At 35.2% G+C, this 18,142-nt stretch overlaps 1 protein-coding gene across 1 annotated transcript in view; it reads left to right on the forward strand.

The window, feature by feature from the left end:
* MUC19 (mucin 19, oligomeric) overlaps positions 1-18,142 on the forward strand; it is a 104,138-nt gene that overhangs the window by 25,490 nt on the left and 60,506 nt on the right. The window contains exons 28-29 of the mRNA XM_068561933.1: positions 15,715-15,813; positions 16,093-16,167. Coding sequence (XP_068418034.1) covers positions 15,715-15,813; positions 16,093-16,167 — 174 coding nt within the window. The remainder of the gene's footprint in view (positions 1-15,714; positions 15,814-16,092; positions 16,168-18,142) is intronic.

Genomic DNA, 18,142 nt, shown 5'->3' on the forward strand with positions numbered 1-18,142 from the left:
GGGATTTCTGGGTCATATGGTAGTTCTAATTTTAGTGTTTTGAGGAACCTCCATACTGTTCCCCATAGTGGCTGTATCAATTTACATTCCCACCAACAGTGAAAGAGGATTCCCTTTTCTTCACACCCTCTCCAGCATTTACTGTTTATAGATTTTTTGATGATGGCCATTCTGACTGGTGTGAGGGGATAACTCATTGTAGCTTTGATTTACATTTCTCTAGTGATTAGTGATTTTGAGCATCCTTTCATGTGTTTATTGGCAATCTGTATATCTTCTTTGGAGAAATGTCTATTTAGGTCTTCTGCCCATTTTTGGATTGGGTTGTTTGTTTTTTTGATATTGAGCTGCATGAGCTGCTTGTATATTTTGGAGATTAATCCTTTGTCAGTTGCTTCATTTGCAAATATTTTCTCCCATTCTGAGGGTTGTCTTTTGGTCTTGTTTATGGTTTCCTCTGCTGTGCAAAAGCTTTGAAGTTTCATTAGGTCCCATTTGTTTATTTGTGTTTTTATTTCCATTTCTCTAGGAGGTGGGTCAAAAAGGATCTTGCTGTGATGTATGTCATAGAGTGTTCTGCCTATGTTTTCCTCTAAGAGTTTGATAGCGTCTGGCCTTACATTTAGGTCTTTAATCCATTTTGAGCATTTTTCACAGAACTGGAACAAAAAAATTTCACAATTTGTATGGAAACACAAAAGACCCCGAATAGTCAAAGCAATCTTGAGAAAGAAAAATGGAGCTGGAGGAATCAGGCTCCTGGACTTCAGACTATACTACAAAGCTACAGTAATCAAGACAGTATAGTACTGGCACAAAAACAGAAATATAGATCAATGGAACAGGATAGAAAGCCCAGAGATTAAACCCATGCACATATGGTCACCTTATCTTTGATAAAGGAGACAAGAGTATACAATTCAGAAAAGACAGCCTCTTCAATAAGTGGTGCTGGGAAAACTGAACAGCTACATGTAAAAGAATGAAATTAGAACACTCCCTAACACCATACACAAAAATAAACTCAGGGAAGATTTTTTTTCTACTTTTGTTTTGTTTGTTTTTAACATTTTAGAAGAAAACTTTGGGAAAAAGTGTTATACAAACTGTTAAGAATCTCTGACTTTTTACTTGTGGTCTATAGATTTTAAACTTTAATTTTACATTGTGACATCTATTTACCTATTTAATCAAATTTCTCTGAAACATTAATTTCAAGTTGATCCATTTTATATATTGCCATAGATGCTATCAGTAACACAATTTTCCTTCCACATGAAACATTTTTTTCCATTATGTTCTCCAATTCAGCAGCTTCCATTCCAGGGATTACTACATCAAACAGTGAAATAATAGGTAGGTGAATCGACAAGCCTATAAACTGACAAATGTAGGCTTTTACATATATTAAAATTGTTTTTTACATATTAGAATCAACAGACCCACTCTCCTATACTTAGGACCCTTTTCTTCCCCTCAATTAACATTATTTTTCTTTCTCCTGTTATTTATTACCTTCTCCAATCTGTCTGTCTCTGTATATACATATATATTTTAAAACATAATATTTTATTGAGGTATAATTGGCATGTTAACATTATATTAGTTTCAGGTGTTCAACATAATGATTTGATATTTATATATTTTGCAAAATGATCACCGCAAGAAGTCTAGGTAACATCCTTGAAGTCACAGATAATGGTTTGCCATCCTTGTATTCCTAATTGCACTTAGTCCCAAGCTATATAATAGTTAGTATTCAATAAATATTTGTAGAATGAATGGATGATTCTTCTTTTCCTTGTCCCAAATTTGTAATTCAGGTTTATTCTTTTGGCACAGAATTTCTAGTGAAGATTAGACTATTGATTAGATATTATTTATACTGATGAATCTTATAGTTCATACATTTCATTCATTGGAGCTAATATTTCTTCTGTAGAATACAAAGAGAGTGTAAAATCAAGACTACTTTTTGATTATAATTTTATATCATGATATAGAATTATGACTAATTTTGGGTACTTTTGTAATTTTTAGTGTTGTCTGATTTATTTGGTGATTAATACATGTTGCTTATATTCAAAGGGCAAACATGTAACTTTATCACCATCATAGTGTGGAATATCATTAAAGTGCCCAACTGACATGTTTAATTTCTATCAAACTTTCTCTTATGTTGAATATCATTAGCAGGTCTGGCTCTTTCAATGTAATTTTAGAAGGACTGACATGTTTCAGAAATATTTTTCTTTATTCTATAATTGTAAATTTATTTCTGAAGGCTTAGTAACAATTTCATCCCAATAGTTGTTTAATATACACTGCATAATGATATTCTATCTATGTATTATCTCAGCCATAAACAATGGACTGAATTCCTAATTCTCAGCCTTGTTCTGTTTCTAAGATAAGTAATTTTGTTCAGTTATATAGGTCTCTTTCAGTTAAAATAAAATCATTCACTCAGCTACTAAAACTTTTGAATCTTGAGGCCATTTAAAGTATTCTTGACTGTTGATTTGATGAATTGTGTAGTCATGCATGAGTCATAAGCAATTTGGATAACTATTTCAATATGATGCTGATATCTGCATCTTGCATTAAAAGTAGGCAATCAGAACTAAGAAGACTGGTTTGATTTGTTCCAGTTTATACATATATTTTCTTTTATTGCCTTTTCTTCCCCAAGCATTCGGTTTTGAACATAATATTCTGGCAATTTAATTTTGTCAACATTCTGTATTGTAGCAAGCAAACTTTTCATATAAAACAGAAGGCCATGAGTAGATTACCTAGAGTTTTTGTTACTTCATCATTAGCAACTGATGAGGTTTTAGATGTAAAATTAACCTTAAAACACTACAGAAATCTCATCAATTGCTTCCACCATAGCATTTAAAAAATTGTAAATCTAATGTAGAGTTTAGTTATAGGGAAGATTAGCTAGGTGATTTTTTCCTGAATTCAGTTGGTATTATTTATGACTTTTAATGCTTAACCTTACCAAATCTTACCAAATCCTAATGTTGTATTTAATTTCACTGAAACTCCAACAGACATTTCATGCTCTGTTAGTATAATATTATTTTACTAAAACATCATCTTAGTACTGTATTACAATATATAGCAAATAATAACTGTTAATGAGTGCTTACCATATTTTAGTCATTATATCAAGAACTTTTTATTCAATTTCTCATTAAATCTCAAAAATCCCCTGATTCCACAATCCTCCACAACACACTTGCCCTCATATTTTACAGGAGAGAGGATACAAAAAGCTTAAATATTTTTTCCAGCATTACAAAGATCAGAAGAAAAAGGGATTTTCTGGTATGACTTAGAGAGAAAAAAGGGTTTTTTCCTTTTTATCCGTAAAAGCAAGAAATTATAGTCAGAAATTATAATTTCACAGATGTGAATCATTAAGGCTTGCCCCAACGTTAATCTGAAATCAGGAGAAAAAAGTAGTTTTTAGAAGTTCATTTTTTTCAAGTTAAAATTCTGTAAATGTGCCACAAATCAAATAAATTTTAATAGATTTACTCAAATAATCCCAATAGAGAGAAAACATTGATTATCAAGTTATAGAATCAGTAGTAACTTTCCAGAATTTTTGGATAATGTAGATGTAGCTTTATATTGATGCTGGAATAAATTAGTAATTGCTTATTTCCCAGATGAATTGAGGCACCTAAAATTTTGTATATTAATTAAATTTCAATTCTAAAATAATTATTAGTGGTTTAATGCTTAGCTCCTCATTGACTATTCCACAACATCTTTTCTGAGAATATGCCCGTGTCATACATAACAGGTAGGAACTTAGAAATTATTCAAATAATCATGGATTTAGTTTCATCAAAAACCTGTAACTTGGGGGCTCAGATAGTACCACTTGGTTATCTTTGTTCATTCAATTAACTGCATAACCATAAATTTTATTTTATTTAATTAATTTATTTTTAAACATCTTTATTGAAGTATAATTGCTTTACAATGTCCTGGTACTTTCTGCTGCATAACAAAGTGAATCAGCTATATGTATACATATATCCTCATAGCCCCTCCATCTTGCATCTTCCTCCCACCCTCCCTATCCCACCCTTCTAGGTGGTCACAAAGAACTGAGCTGATCTCCCTGTTCTATGTGGCTGCTTCCCACTAGCTATCTTTTTTACATCTGGTAGTATATATATGTCAGTGCTACTCTCTCACTTCTTCCCAGCTTACCCTTCCCTCTCCCCATGTCCTCAAGTCCATTCTCTATGTCTGTGTCTTTATTCCTGTCCTGCCCCTAGGTTCATCAGAACCTTTTTTTTTTTATTTATTCCATATATTGTGTTAGCATATGGTATTTGTTTTTTTTCTTTCTGACTTATTTCACTCTGTATGACAGACTCTAGGTCCATCCACCTCAATACAAATAACTCAATTTCGTTTCTTTTTATGGCTGAGTAATATTCCATTGTATATATGTGCCTCATCATCTTTATCCTTTCATCTGTCCATAGACACTTAGGTTGCTTCCATGTCCTGGCTATTGTAACTAGTGCTGCAATGAACATTGTGGTACATGACTCTTTTTGAATTATGGTTTTCTCAGGGTATATGCCCAGTAGTGGGAATGCTGAGTCATATGTAGTTCAATTTTTAGCTTTCTAAGCAACCTCCATACTGTTCTCCATAGTGGCTGTATCAATGAACATTCCCACTAACAGTGCAAGAGGGTTCCCATTTCTCCACACCCTCTCCAGCATTTATTGTTTGTAGATTTTTTGATGATGGCCATTCTGACCAGTGTGAGGTGATACCCTTTTGTAGTTTTGATTTGCATTTCTCTAATGATTAGTGATTTTGAGCATCCTTTCATGTGTTTGTTGGCAATCTGTGTATCTTTGTTGGAGAAATGTCTATTAAGTCTTCTGTCCATTTTTGGATTGGATTGTTCGGTTTTTTTTTTTTTTTTTGATATTGAGCTGAATGAGCTGCTTGTATATTTTGGAGATTAATCCTTTGTCAGTTGCTTCATTTGCAAATATTTTCTCCCATTCTGAGGGTTGTCTTTTGGTCTTGTTTATGGTTTCCTTTGCTGTGCAAAAACTTTTAAGTTTCATTCAGTTCCATTTGTTTATTATTGTTTTTATTTCCATTTCTCTAGGAGGTGGGTCAAAAAGGATCTTGCTGCGATTTATGTCAGAAAGTGTTCTGCCTGTGTTTTCCTCTAAGAGTTTTATAGTATCTGGCCGTACATTTAGGTCTTTAATCCATTTTGAGTTTATTTTTGTGTATGGTGTTAGGAAGTGTTCTAATTTCATTCTTTTACATGTAGCTGTCCAGTTCTCCCAGCCCCACTTATTGAAGAGGCTGTCTTTTCTCCATTGTATATTCTTGCCTCCTTTATCAAAGATAAGGTGACCATATGTGTGTGGGTTTAGCTCTGGGCTTTCTATTCTGTTCCATTAATTTTTATTTCTGTTTTTGTGCCAGTACCATACTGTCTTGATTACTGTAGCTTTGTAGTATAGTCTAAAGTCAGGGAACCTGATTCCACTAGCTGCATTTCTCTTTCTCAAGATTGCTTTGGCTATTCGGGGTCTTTTGTGTTTCCATAGAAATTGTGAAATTTTTTGCTCTAGTTCTGTGAAAACAGTCATTGGTAGTTTGATAGGCATTGCATTGAATCTCTACATTGCTTTGGGTACTATAGTCTTTTTCACAATATTGATTCTTCCAATCCAAGAACATGGTATATCTCTCTATCTGTTTGTATTGTCTTTAATTTCTTTCATCACTGTCTTATAGTTTTCTGCACTCAGGTGTTTTCTCTCCTTAGGTACGTTTTTTCCTAGGTATTTTATTCTTTTTGTTGCAATGGTAAATGGGAGTGTTTCCTTAACTTCACTTTCAGATTTTTCATCGTGTATAGGAATGTAAGAGATTTCTGTGCATTAATTTTGTATCCTGCTACTTTACCAAATTCATTGATTGGCTCTAGTTGTTTTCTGGTAGCATCTTTAGGATTCTCTAAGTATAGTATCATGTCATCTGCAAACAGTGACAGTGTTACTTCTTCTTTTCCGATTTGGATTCCTTTTATTTCTTTTTCTTCTCTGATTGCTGTGCCTAAAACTTCCAAAAATATGTTGAACAATAGTGGTGAGAGTGGACAAACTTGTCTTGTTCCTGATCTTAGAGGAAAAGGTTTCAGTTTTTCACCATTGAGAATGATGTTGGCTGTGAGTTTGTCATATATGACCTTTATTGTGTTGAGGTAAGTTCGCTCTATGCCTACTTTCTGGAGGGTTTTTATCCTAAATGGGTGTTGAATTTTGTAGAAAGCTTTTTCTGCATGTATTGAGATGATCATGTGGTTTTTCTCCTTCAGTTTGTTAATATGGTGTATCACATTGATTGATTTGCATATATTGAAGAATCCTTGCATTCCTGGTATAAACCCCACTTGATCATGGTGCATGATCTTTTTAATGTACTGGTGGATTCTGTTTGCTAGAATTTTGTTGAGGATTTTTGCATCTATGTTCGTCAGTGATATTGGTCTTTAGTTTTCATTTTTTTGTGGCATCTTTGTCTGGTTTTGGTATCAGGGTGATGGTGGCCTTGTAGAATGAGTTGGGGAGTGTTCCTCCCTCTGCTATATTTTGGAAGACTTTGAGAAGGATAGGTGTTAGCTCTTCTCTAAATGTTTGGTAGAATTCACCTGTAAAGCCATCTGGTCTTGGGCTTTTGTTTGTTGGAAGATTTTTAATGACAGTTTAAATTTCAGTGCTTGTGATTGGTCTGTTTATATTTTTTCTATTTCTTCCTGGTTCAGTTTTGGAAGGTTGTGCTTTTCTAAGAATTTGTCCATTTCTTCCAGGTTGTCCATTTTATTGGCATATAGTTGATTGTAGTAATCTCTCATGATCCTTTTTATTTTTGCATTGTCAGTTGTTACTTCTCCTTTTTCATTTCTAATTCTGTTGATTGGAGTCTTCTCCGTTTTTTTCTTGATGAGTCTGGCTAATGGTTTATCAATTTTGTTTATCTTCTCAAAGAACCAGCTTTTAGTTTTAGTGATCTTTGCTATCACATCCTTCATTTCTTTTTCATTTATTTCTGATCTGATCTTCATGATTTCTTTCCTTCTGCTAAATTTGTTTTTTGTTTGTTTGTTTGTTTTTCTTTCTCTAATTGCTTTAGGTGTAAGGTTAGGTTGTTTATCTGAGATTTTTCTTGTTTCTTGAGGTAGGATTGTATTGCTATAAATGTCCCTCTTAGAACTGCTTTTGCTGCATCACATAGGTTTTGGGCCATCATGTTTTCATTGTCATTTATTTCTAAGTATTTTTTGATTTCCTCTTTGATTTCTTCAATGATCTCTTGGTTATTTAGTAGTGTATTGTTTAGCCTCCATGTATTTGTATTTTTCACAGTTCTTTTCTTATAATTGATATCTAGTCTCATAGCATTGTGGTCAGAAAAGATACTTGATATGATTTCAATTTTCTTAAATTAAGTGAGGCTTGATTTGTGACCCAAGTTATGATCTATCCTGGAGAATGTTCCATGAGCAATTGAGAAGAAAGTGCATTCTGTTGTTTTGGGATGGAATGTCCTATAAATATCAATTAAGTCCATCTTGTCTAATGTGTCATTTAAGCTTATGTTTTCTTATTTATTTTCAATTTGGATGAGCTGTCCATTGATGAAAGTGGGGTGTTAAAATCCCCTACTGTGATTGTGTTACTGTTGATTTCCCCTTTCATTGTAGTTAACATTTGCCTTATGTATTGAGGTCTCCTATGTTGGGTGCATAAATATTTACAATTGTTATATCTTCTTCTTGGATTGATCCCTGATCAATAGGTAGTGTCCTTCTTTGTCTCTTGTAATAGACTTTATTTTATAGTCTATTTTGTCTGATATGAGAATTGCTACTCCAGCTTTCTTTTGATTTCCATTTGCATGGAATATCTTTTCCCATCCCATCACTTTCAGTCTATATGTGACCCTAGGTCTGAAGTGGGTCTCTTGTAGACAGCATATATGCAGGTGTTGTTTTTTTTATCCATTCAGCTGGTCTATGTTTTGTGGTTGGAGCATTTAATCTATTTACATTTAAGGTAATTATCGATATTCATGTTCCTGTTACCATTTTCTTAATTGTTTTGGGTTTGTTTTTGTAGGTTTTTCTTTCTCTTGTGTTTCCTACCTAGAGAAGTTCCTTTAGCATTTGTAAAGCTGGTTTGGTGGTGCTGAATTCTCTTAACTTTTTCTTGTCTGTAAACGTTTTAATTTCTCTGTTGAATCTGAATGAGATCCTTGCTGGGTAGAGTAATCTTGGTTGTAGGTTTTTCCCTTTCATCCCTTTAAATATGTCCTGCTGCTCCCTTCTGGCTTGCAGAGATTCTGCTGAAAGATCAGCTGTTAACCTAATGGGGATTCCCTTGTATGTTATTTGTTGCTTTTCTGTTGCTGCTTTTAACATTTTTTCTTTGTATTTAATTTTTGATAGTTTGTTTAATATGTGTCTTGGTGTGTTTCTCCTTGGATTTATCCTGTATGGGACTCTCTGTGCTTCCTGGACTTGACTGATTATTTCCTTTCCCATGTTAAGGAAGTTTTCAACTATAATCTTTTCAAATATTTTCTCAGTCCCTTTCTTTTTCTCTTCTTCTTCTGGGACCCCTATAATTCGAATGTTGGTGCGTTTAATGTTGTCCCAGAGGTCTCTGAGACTGTCCTCCATTCTTTTCATTCTTTTTTCTTTATTCTGCTTTGTGATAGTTATTTCCACTATTTTATCTTCCAGGTCATTTATCCGTTCTTCTGCCTCTGTTATTCTGCTATTGATTCCTTCTAGAGAATTTTTATTTTCATTTATTTTGTTGTTCATCATTGTTTGTTTACTCTTTAGTTCTTCTAGGTCCTTGTTAAACGTTTCTTGTTTTTTCTCCAATCTATTTCCAAGATTTTGGATCATCTTTACTATCATTATTCTGAATTGTTTTTCAGGTAGACTGCCTATTTCCTCTTCATTTGTTTGGTCTGGTGCGTTTTTCCCTTGCTCATTCATCTGCTGTGTGTTTCTCTGTCTTCTCATTTGCTTAACTTACTGTGTTTGGGGTCTCCTTTTTGCAGGCTGCAGGCTTGTAGTTCCCATTATTTTTGGTGTCTGCCCCAGTGAGTGAGGTTTGTTCAGTGTCTTGTGTAGGCTTCCTGGTGGAGGGGATTGGTGCCTGTGTTCTGGTGGGTGGGGCTGGATCTTGTCTTTCTGGAAGGCAGGACCACGTCCAGTGGTGTGTTTTTTGGTGTCTGTGAACTTAGTATGAATTTAGGCAACCTCTCTGCTAATGGTTGAGGTTGTGCTCCTGTCTTGCTAGTTGTTTTGCATGGGACGTCCAGCACTGGAGGTTGCTTGCCATTGGGTGGAGTTGGGTTTTAGTGTTGAGAGGGAGATTTCTGGGAGAGCTCTCGCCAACTGATATTACATGGGGTTGGGAGGTCTCTGGTGGTCCAATGTCCTGAACTCAGCTCTGCCATCTCAGAGGCTCAGGCCTGACACCAGGCCAGAGCACCAAGACCCTGTAAGCCACACAGCTCAAGAGAAAAGGGAGAAAAACGAAAGAAAAAAATTTTTTTTTAAATTATTAGAATAAAAAAATAAGAAGAAAGAAAAAAAAGAATAGAACAACCAAACCAATAAACAAATCCACTAATGATAACAACTGCTAAAAACTAAACTAAGATAAATATAAAAATCAGAAACAAGTCAGTCACAGACAGCAAACCCCAAGTCTACAATTGCTCCCAAAGTCCACCGCCTCAATTTTGGGATGATTCGTTGTCTATTTAGGTATTCCACAGATGCAGGGTAAATCAATTTGATTGTGGGGATTTAATCCACTGCTCCTGAGGCTCCTGAAAATTTCCCTTTCTCTTCTTTTTTCACACAGCTCTGGGGTTCAGCTTTGGTTTTGGCCCCACCTCTGCAAGTAGTTCACCCTCAGGCATCTGTTCCCTGCCCAGATAGGAGGGGGTTAAACAGTGGCTGATTAGGGGGCTCTTGCTCACTCAGGCCAGGGTGAGTGAGGGGTACAGTACTCATAACTGGAATGCGGGGTGAGCCTGCAGTGGCAGAGACTGACTTGACGTTGTAACAGCCTGAGGCATGCCATGTGTTCTCCTGAGGAAGTTGTCCCTGGGTCATGGGACCCTGGCAGTGGCAGGCTTCACAGGCTCCCAGGGGGGCGGGGGCTGGTGTGGATAGTGACCTGTGCTTGCACAAAGGATTCTTGGTGGCTGCAGCAGCAGCCTTAGTGTTTCATGCCCGTCTCTGGGGTCCGCGCTGATAGACACGACTCACACCCTTCTCTGGAATTCATTTAGGCGGTGCTCTGCCTTCTGTGGGCAGACGGGGAAGGAGTTCCCTCTCCTGTGCACCCTGAAACAATGGTCTCTTGCCTCTTAGGCAGGTCCAGATTTTTTTCCAGACTCCCTCCCAGCTAGCTATGGTGCACTAGCCCCCTCACGCTGTCTTCACGCAGCCAACCCCAGTCCTCTCCCTGGGATCCGACCTCTGAAGCCCAAGCCTCAGCTCCCAGTGCCCACCCACCCCGGTGGGTGAGCAGACAAGCCTCTCGGGCTGGTGAGTGCTAGTCAGCACCGATCCTCTGTGAGGGAATCTCTCCTCTTTGCCCTATGCACCCCTGTTGCTGCACTCTCCTCCATGGCTCTAAAGCTTTCCCCCTGCCCAACCCCCGTTTCCACCAGTGAAGGGACTTCCTAATGTGTGGAAACTTTTCCTTCTTCGCAGCTCCTTCCCTGAGGTGCAGGTCCCATCCCTATTCTTTTGTCTCTGTTTTTTCTTTTTTTCTTTTGCCCTACCCCAGTACGTGGGGATTTTCTTGCCTTTTGGGAAGTCTGAGGTCTTCTGCCAGCGTTCAGTAGGTGTTCTGTAAGAGTTGTTCCACATGTAGATGTATTTTGATGTATTTGTGGGGAGGAAGGTGATATCCACGTCTCACTCCTCTGCCGTCTTGAAGGTCCCCCCTCTGGAACCACACCAACCATAAATTTTATACTTCAACTTGTGCTATAGATTCCTGGACTGGGTATAAAATGTTGAGAACTAAATGTAACATTTTTGAATTTTAACAATCATAAGAGATAACACGTCCATTTGCTGGTGACTGAAGTATCATAAGAATCTACTTAAAGTGAGGATGGCAATCAGTAAAATCTCAGAAGTACGAGTATGTTTATTGATAGTCTTATTTTGAAGCTCTTAAAAAAACCAAGTTTAATGTTCTGTTGATCTTCATTTTTCATGTAAGAATAAAACATTTCATTTTAAGGCACATCAACATAATTTTTTAAAAAACTGGTTTTATAAATTCATCCAATAAGCATCACGACATAGTAAAAATAAAACAGTTTAAAGTGTTTGCTTTTAGAACACTTTTTTTCCTTTTTTTCTTTTTAATTTTTATTGGAATATAGTTACTTTACAACACTGTGTTAGTTTCTACTGTATAGCAAAATGAATCAGCTATACACACACACACACACACACACACACACACACACACATATATACATATACATATACATATATATATATATATATCCCCTCTTTTTTGGATTTCCTTCCCGTTTAGGTCACCACAGTGCATTGAGTAAAGTTCCCTGTGCTATACAGTATGTTCTCATTAGTTGTCTACTTTATACATAGCATCAATTGTGTATATGTGTCAATCTCAATCTCCCCATTCCTCCCACCCTACCCTTTCCCCCTTGGTATCCATACGTTTGTTCTCTATGTCTGTGTCTCTATTTCTGCTTTGCAAATCAGATTATCTATAACATTTTTTAAAGGAAGTAAGGATCCTTTTTGTGGAGAAATTGCCTTGCACAAATTGTAGGCTTGAAAATCATATCCCATCTCTTTTACTGACATCAGTGATTTAAAAGTTGAGCAGCATTTGACAAGTTGTGATGAATTCATAACTACATAATGATTTTTGGTTTTTAGCTTTCTAGTGGTGAAGCTCTCTTGATCAGTGATGAGAAAAATGGATCCCAAAATAACAGTTTAGTCATCATCACTAGCAAGTTTCTTGTTTCTTTCTAAATATAGTATGCCTCAACTAAAAATATTTAAATAGACACTGAAAAACAAAATGTAATATTTCCAGATATAATATAGCTAGGAAGACACATCACTTTGAACATGTGTTGCCTCCCCATGAACTGTCTACATTAGATGGAAGGATTTCTTTCTTAGACATGAGAACCCATTTTACCCAGAAATTTGGTTTATAGTCTCAATGTTCTAAATATACTTTCATTTTGGATAATATATTTGTCCTTTTGAATTGAACCAATATGATTAGTGGGTTAATTTAATTTAGCCAAAACTCTTCTATTTTTATTTTCTGCGTTGTCTTAAGATATCAATGTGGTACATAAAGAAACCTATGATTCTTGAATAGGTAAGATTTATTTCAAAAAGAGACTGTGCAGAAGGGCACCTTTTTTCCATTATCTTGTTCCCTGGGTGAAGTACTTTTGATCAAGTACTAGATCAAATACTTCCCTGTATCAAGTACTTTTCACTGGCCATTAGTTACTTTTTTGTTTTTGTTTCTCACCTATAACTTGAAAGGATTGTACAAGTTATTTTAAAGTTCCTTCCATAAATTTAAATGACCTTTTCAGATAGATCAAAGGCATTCCTGCCAGATAGAAGGAGAAAGACCTGGGTGCTCAGAAGAAGATTGATGATGTATTTGACTTTAAAACTTTAAAAGCACAAAGGAAGCAATATGCAAAGCTTAAGCTTTTTCCCATGCCTTATATATATATTTTCTTTTCTATACAGTAAAGGCTTTCAAAGGGTTAAAATGCCCTGAGAGATGCTTAGCCAACCATTGCAATAAGTATGTTATTTTTAGAAGAAAAATTAGGCAATTATTTTTTTTTCCTGTTTAGTTTGACAAATCTTGACACAGAGCTAATATTTACTGAGCACTATTATAATTATTTGACACATATTACCTCATTTGATATAGAATTCTATGAAGTGGGCACCATTATTTTCCTCAGTTTACAAATGAGGAAATGGAAGCACAAAAGGTTAAGTTGTGTGTTGAAGGTCACTTGGTAATAAGTAACAGAGAGAGGATTAAAATCCAGGACATGGTTTTCTAGATTCTAGTCTTAAGGCTTTTGTGTTTTGATATTTAAAAAAAAGTTAAATTTAATTTAAATCAGTTATTGAAGTAGTAGCACATAATTGCAGATTCCAGTTTCAAATTGGGACTTGTGTTAAAACTTATAATAACTTATTTAATAAGTTTCTAATAAATTTATAACTTATTTAATAAGTTTAATAAATTTATAACTTATTTAATAAGTTTCTATTAAAACTAAAAATAGCTCATTGACTAAATGGGATACTAATTCATATAAGTAAAATGTAGGTTACTGTTACATAACAATTTGATATTTTAAAATGCATTTTTCTTTTCTCAAAAAATTAAATTTTATCAGAATTTATATAAGTTGTATATAAATTTTATTTGTTTGTATAATGTGCTTATTCTAAAATTGCATCAATCATAGAAAGAAGATAATTGTACCAGGATATTACAGAGAGCCAGCTGAGTGTAGTGGGAAGCAGAAGCAGATAAATAAGAACTAGAATCTCTTCTCTTTTCTTACTAGCTGTATGACCCTAGTTTTAGTCCGTCAAACACTCTGAAGATTAGTTTTCTTACTTTTTAAGTAGGAATAATATAATATCTACATTACAGGACTTGAGTAGATGTGATAGTGCAGCTTCGTGTAATACATAATAAATACTCAGTAAAGTCAAATTTATTACTAGCTACAATTTTTTAAAGAATAATTCATTATGTAAATAAACTTAAATTTTAGCAGAGGAGTTTAGTATTTTTAATAATTAATCACAAACATACTGCTTCCTTAATTAAAACCAATTTTATGAATTTTAAACTTTTTTCAGAAATAAGATATTTTGCAAAAAATAAACTTTGCAGTACTGAATTTTTTGTTTATTATGGCAAATGTTATAGATACTCCTTAAGATTATCTTTCAAATTTATATTAAGTAAAATAGAATCCATTGAAGAAAAAAGGCAAATTAATCATTTATAAACGATTTTATAGAAATGTAAACGGTTCTTAGAAGTAAACAAAAAACTTAGCAGTAGCTGGGAAATTAATTTCAAGATTTTATTTTAATTATTAAGTTTATTGAGAGGTGAAAAATAAATGAGGTTAAAATAATAAAATAAATTATCAATTTTATCATGAGGTAAAAATAAATGGACACAGTCACTTTGAAAATTGTTAGGGTGGATTACTACTTTGTAATACACAGAGCTATCAGTATTTTGGCAAAGGCAGCTCTTTCTTTTTTTTTTTTTTAAACATCTTTATTGAAGTATAATTGCCTTACAATGGTGTGTTAGCTTCTGCTTTATAACAAAGTGAATCAGTTATACACATACAATATGTTCCCATATCTCTTCCCTCTTGCATCTCCCTCCCTCCCACCCTCCCCATCCCACCCCTCTAGGTGGTCACAAAGCACCGAGCTGATCTCCCTGTGCTATGTGGCTGCTTCCCACTAGCTATTTATTTTACATTTGGTAGTGTATATATGTCCATGTCACTCTCTTACCCTGTCACATCTCACCCCACCCCCTCCCCATATCCTCAAGTCCATTCTCTAGTAGGTCTGTGTCTTTATTCCCGTCTTGCCACTAGGTTCTTCATGGCCTTTTTTTTTCTTAGATTCCGTATATATGTGTTAGCATACTGTATTTGTTTTTCTCTTTCTGACTTACTTCACTCTGTATGACAGACTCTAACTCCATCCACCTCATTACAAATACCTCCATTTCATTTCTTTTTATGGCTGAGTAATATTCCATTGTATATATGTGCCACATCTTCTTTATCCATTCATCTGTCGATGGACATTTAGCTTGCTTCCATGTCCTGGCTATTGTAAATAGAGCTGCAATGAACATTTTGGTACATGACTCTTTTTGAACTATGGTTTTCTCAGGGTATATGCCCAGTAGTGGGATTGCTGGGTCGTATGGTAGTTCTATTTGTAGTTTTTTAAGGAACGGAGGTTCCTTAAAAAGGCAGCTCTTTCTATTATCATTTATGTCTTGGCAACAAAGAATCTGTTACACAGTAATTCATAACATCAAGTACTTTAGCGTGTATGTTCATCTGCAAGTAATGGAAAAATCAACTGAAATTGTAATGGTTATGGATGTCAAAATTAATGAGAACAGAAATGCTTTATCTATCAGTTTTGGTAATTAAACCATGAAGACAAGTGGATGTGGATTCTCATATATTCCTGTTAGTAGAGGCTTATCCATACCTTTTATTGCTGTATCAACAATTTCAGACCTACCTCTTCCCAAGTTCTTTTGTGGGAAAAGATAACATGACTTTGTTAAAAAACATATGGCAAGAACTAAACCAAAATCTTAGTAGGATAGTAATAATGGAACAAAAATCTTAGGGACTCTTTGCAGAAAGTCACTGGATTCATGATTCTATTTTCTATAGTAGGAATTGACTGAACAGTTAAATCACCTATTGGTATTAGAGGCCAAGTAAACTTGAGACGAGAAGTTCACTTTATGTTTTTCTCAGGTATTACTAGAACTCCAGTGCCTATCACCTCCACAGCTGGAAGTGTGGGCACCACAGGAGCAGTGGGCCCCACCTTCCCCAGTCCTGGGCTCATATCAGGTAAATTAAGTTCAGAACAAATATACTAGCCACCCCTAAGCAGCTGGTTTCAGGCAATGTTGCTCAGTGCAATATTTTACAAAATAAATGTATCTGACTTATGTATAATCAGATTTGGATGTTCTTTATATGTAATTAAAATGTAGACTCTTTAGTTTTTGCACAAGTTACTTTCTTATTGAATATCATGTCATAATCATATACACCCATTACCTTGAGAGTCGACAGCACGCACTTTTTTAACAGAAAAAAACTTTGTTTTTTCTTTACCTTCATCAGGGTCAACTGGACGATCAGTAAGTGCAACCACAGGCGCTGAAGATGGAAGCACAAGTGACGTAGGCTTCAGAGCAGGTGAGACAAAGAAATGAGTCCATAGCTTCTTTCCACAAGCAGTCCTCCTTTTCAAGTCAAGAACAACTGTACTCTGAGTTCATTAGATAACAGGGGTCTGGTGTCAGCACTAAGTTATCTGGATGACTTTGGGAAAAATTCAAAAATTAACATTTATATGTTAACAAAATATTACTGACATTTCTACGGCACACTGAAATTTCTGAATTATGCTGAAATATGTAATATGTAATTTAATCCACATTAACATCATGGTAGTTAGGTGTCTTTTTTCCCAAGTGGAAGAAAATAATAAAAGTTCTCAAAACTGGCAGAGGCAGGATTAGAACCCAGACCCTTAGCCTCCTCTGTCATAGCTCCACAATTCTGCGATCTGTGCCTAGGAGCAAACATCCAAGAGAAGTCAGTGAGTATGCTTGCCCTTGTGCATCACTGACTAAATTTCAACTACTGTTGGTTTCATGAATAAAATATTATTGACTTCTTTAAGTGTAGATGATCTTGATTAAAAACAAATGAACCTGAGTTCACCCTGTCCCTTATGCTGCAAGTTAGTGACTTTAAATATTGAATAACTCTTAAATTTCCTCTGTGCATCACATTTGCCTCTGCTTTTGCTCAGGTGTTAAACATTTTACACCTAGTCTTTACATGCACCCACCTCGCTCACTTTCCTCTAATACAGTGGTGCTCAAAGTGCAGTTCCCAGACCAACAGCATCCACAGCTCCTGGGAACTTTTTAGAAACACAAAATTTGGGGGCCTACCTACCTAGAATCAGAAGCTCTTAGTGTGGAGCCAGGCAAACAGTGTATTAACAAGCCCTTTAGGCAATGGATGCTTGTCAATGTTGAGAACTTTCCCACCCTTCCCCACTTCCCTCCCAATTTACACTTTAGTCGATACCACACCAGAATGAACTTACAAAAACTCAACTGTCATCATACCACTCCACTACTTAAAATCTTTCAACTTTTCAGATTGCTTTTAGAATAAATCAAAACTCCTTTATATACCATTAAAAACCATTTTATAGTGTTTGCATGGAATTTCTCTTTATGCATTTATTAACTAATCCATGGCCTGACTTTATTTTTCCTACATTTATTTTCCCTTAGTAAATTTCTCAATTTGAAATTTATGTCAAAAACTTTTTGGAATAAGATATTGTTTGCATAAAAAATAATGTGTTGAAAGATATAAGCTACAGTAGCACAAATTAAGAAACTATTTAATTCTAACTAGATCAGTGAATTGACTGAAATTTGAGGGTGATGACTATTTAGTATATATTTTCTAGAATTTGAATGGGAATTATTTGGGTGATAATGACAAGTCAGTCCAGGGCTTCTCAAAGTTTGGTCTGCAAATGAGTGCAATCCAGAACTGTTTGTTACTGGTCCATGAAGTGATAAGAACAGAAACAGAAAACAAGTATTTAGAAACATGGCAATTTGACACAGCAATTTTTATATTTGTTGAGTAAAAGCTTATGTTGTGTATGGATTTATTTTTTTTAATTTTATTTCTCTCCTTTCATGGCATTTTTCCAAAGCATCAATATGGAAGACTGAAATTTTTACAGAATTGTTCTTTTACCACAGATCTTCTGAGAAGCACATGTTAAAGTATGAACTTAGGTCTAGATTGCCTGGGTGACCTGGAGCAAGTCACTTAACCATGTCTGTTAATTGGGAATAGTAATATTACCTGCCTCAGGCCATTTTTATAGGATTACATGAGTTGATTTATGTCTAGGGTATTTTTCAAACTGCTATTCTTTACGAACAGGAACAGGGGTCCTACTGCACCAGCAACAGGAGGTGAGGAAGATGGCACACCCAGCGAACCAAGCACAGGAGCAATAAGCCCAGGGAAATTAGGCAATTCAGGATGTGCTCCTTAACCCCTGTTAAATGGCACTGAACATATTGCAGGTTGAACTAAAGATTAAGCTCTATGTGGTATAAGACCA

This window comes from Eschrichtius robustus, chromosome 13 (genome assembly GCF_028021215.1).
Source record: "Eschrichtius robustus isolate mEscRob2 chromosome 13, mEscRob2.pri, whole genome shotgun sequence".
NCBI classification, from domain to species: domain Eukaryota; kingdom Metazoa; phylum Chordata; class Mammalia; order Artiodactyla; family Eschrichtiidae; genus Eschrichtius; species Eschrichtius robustus.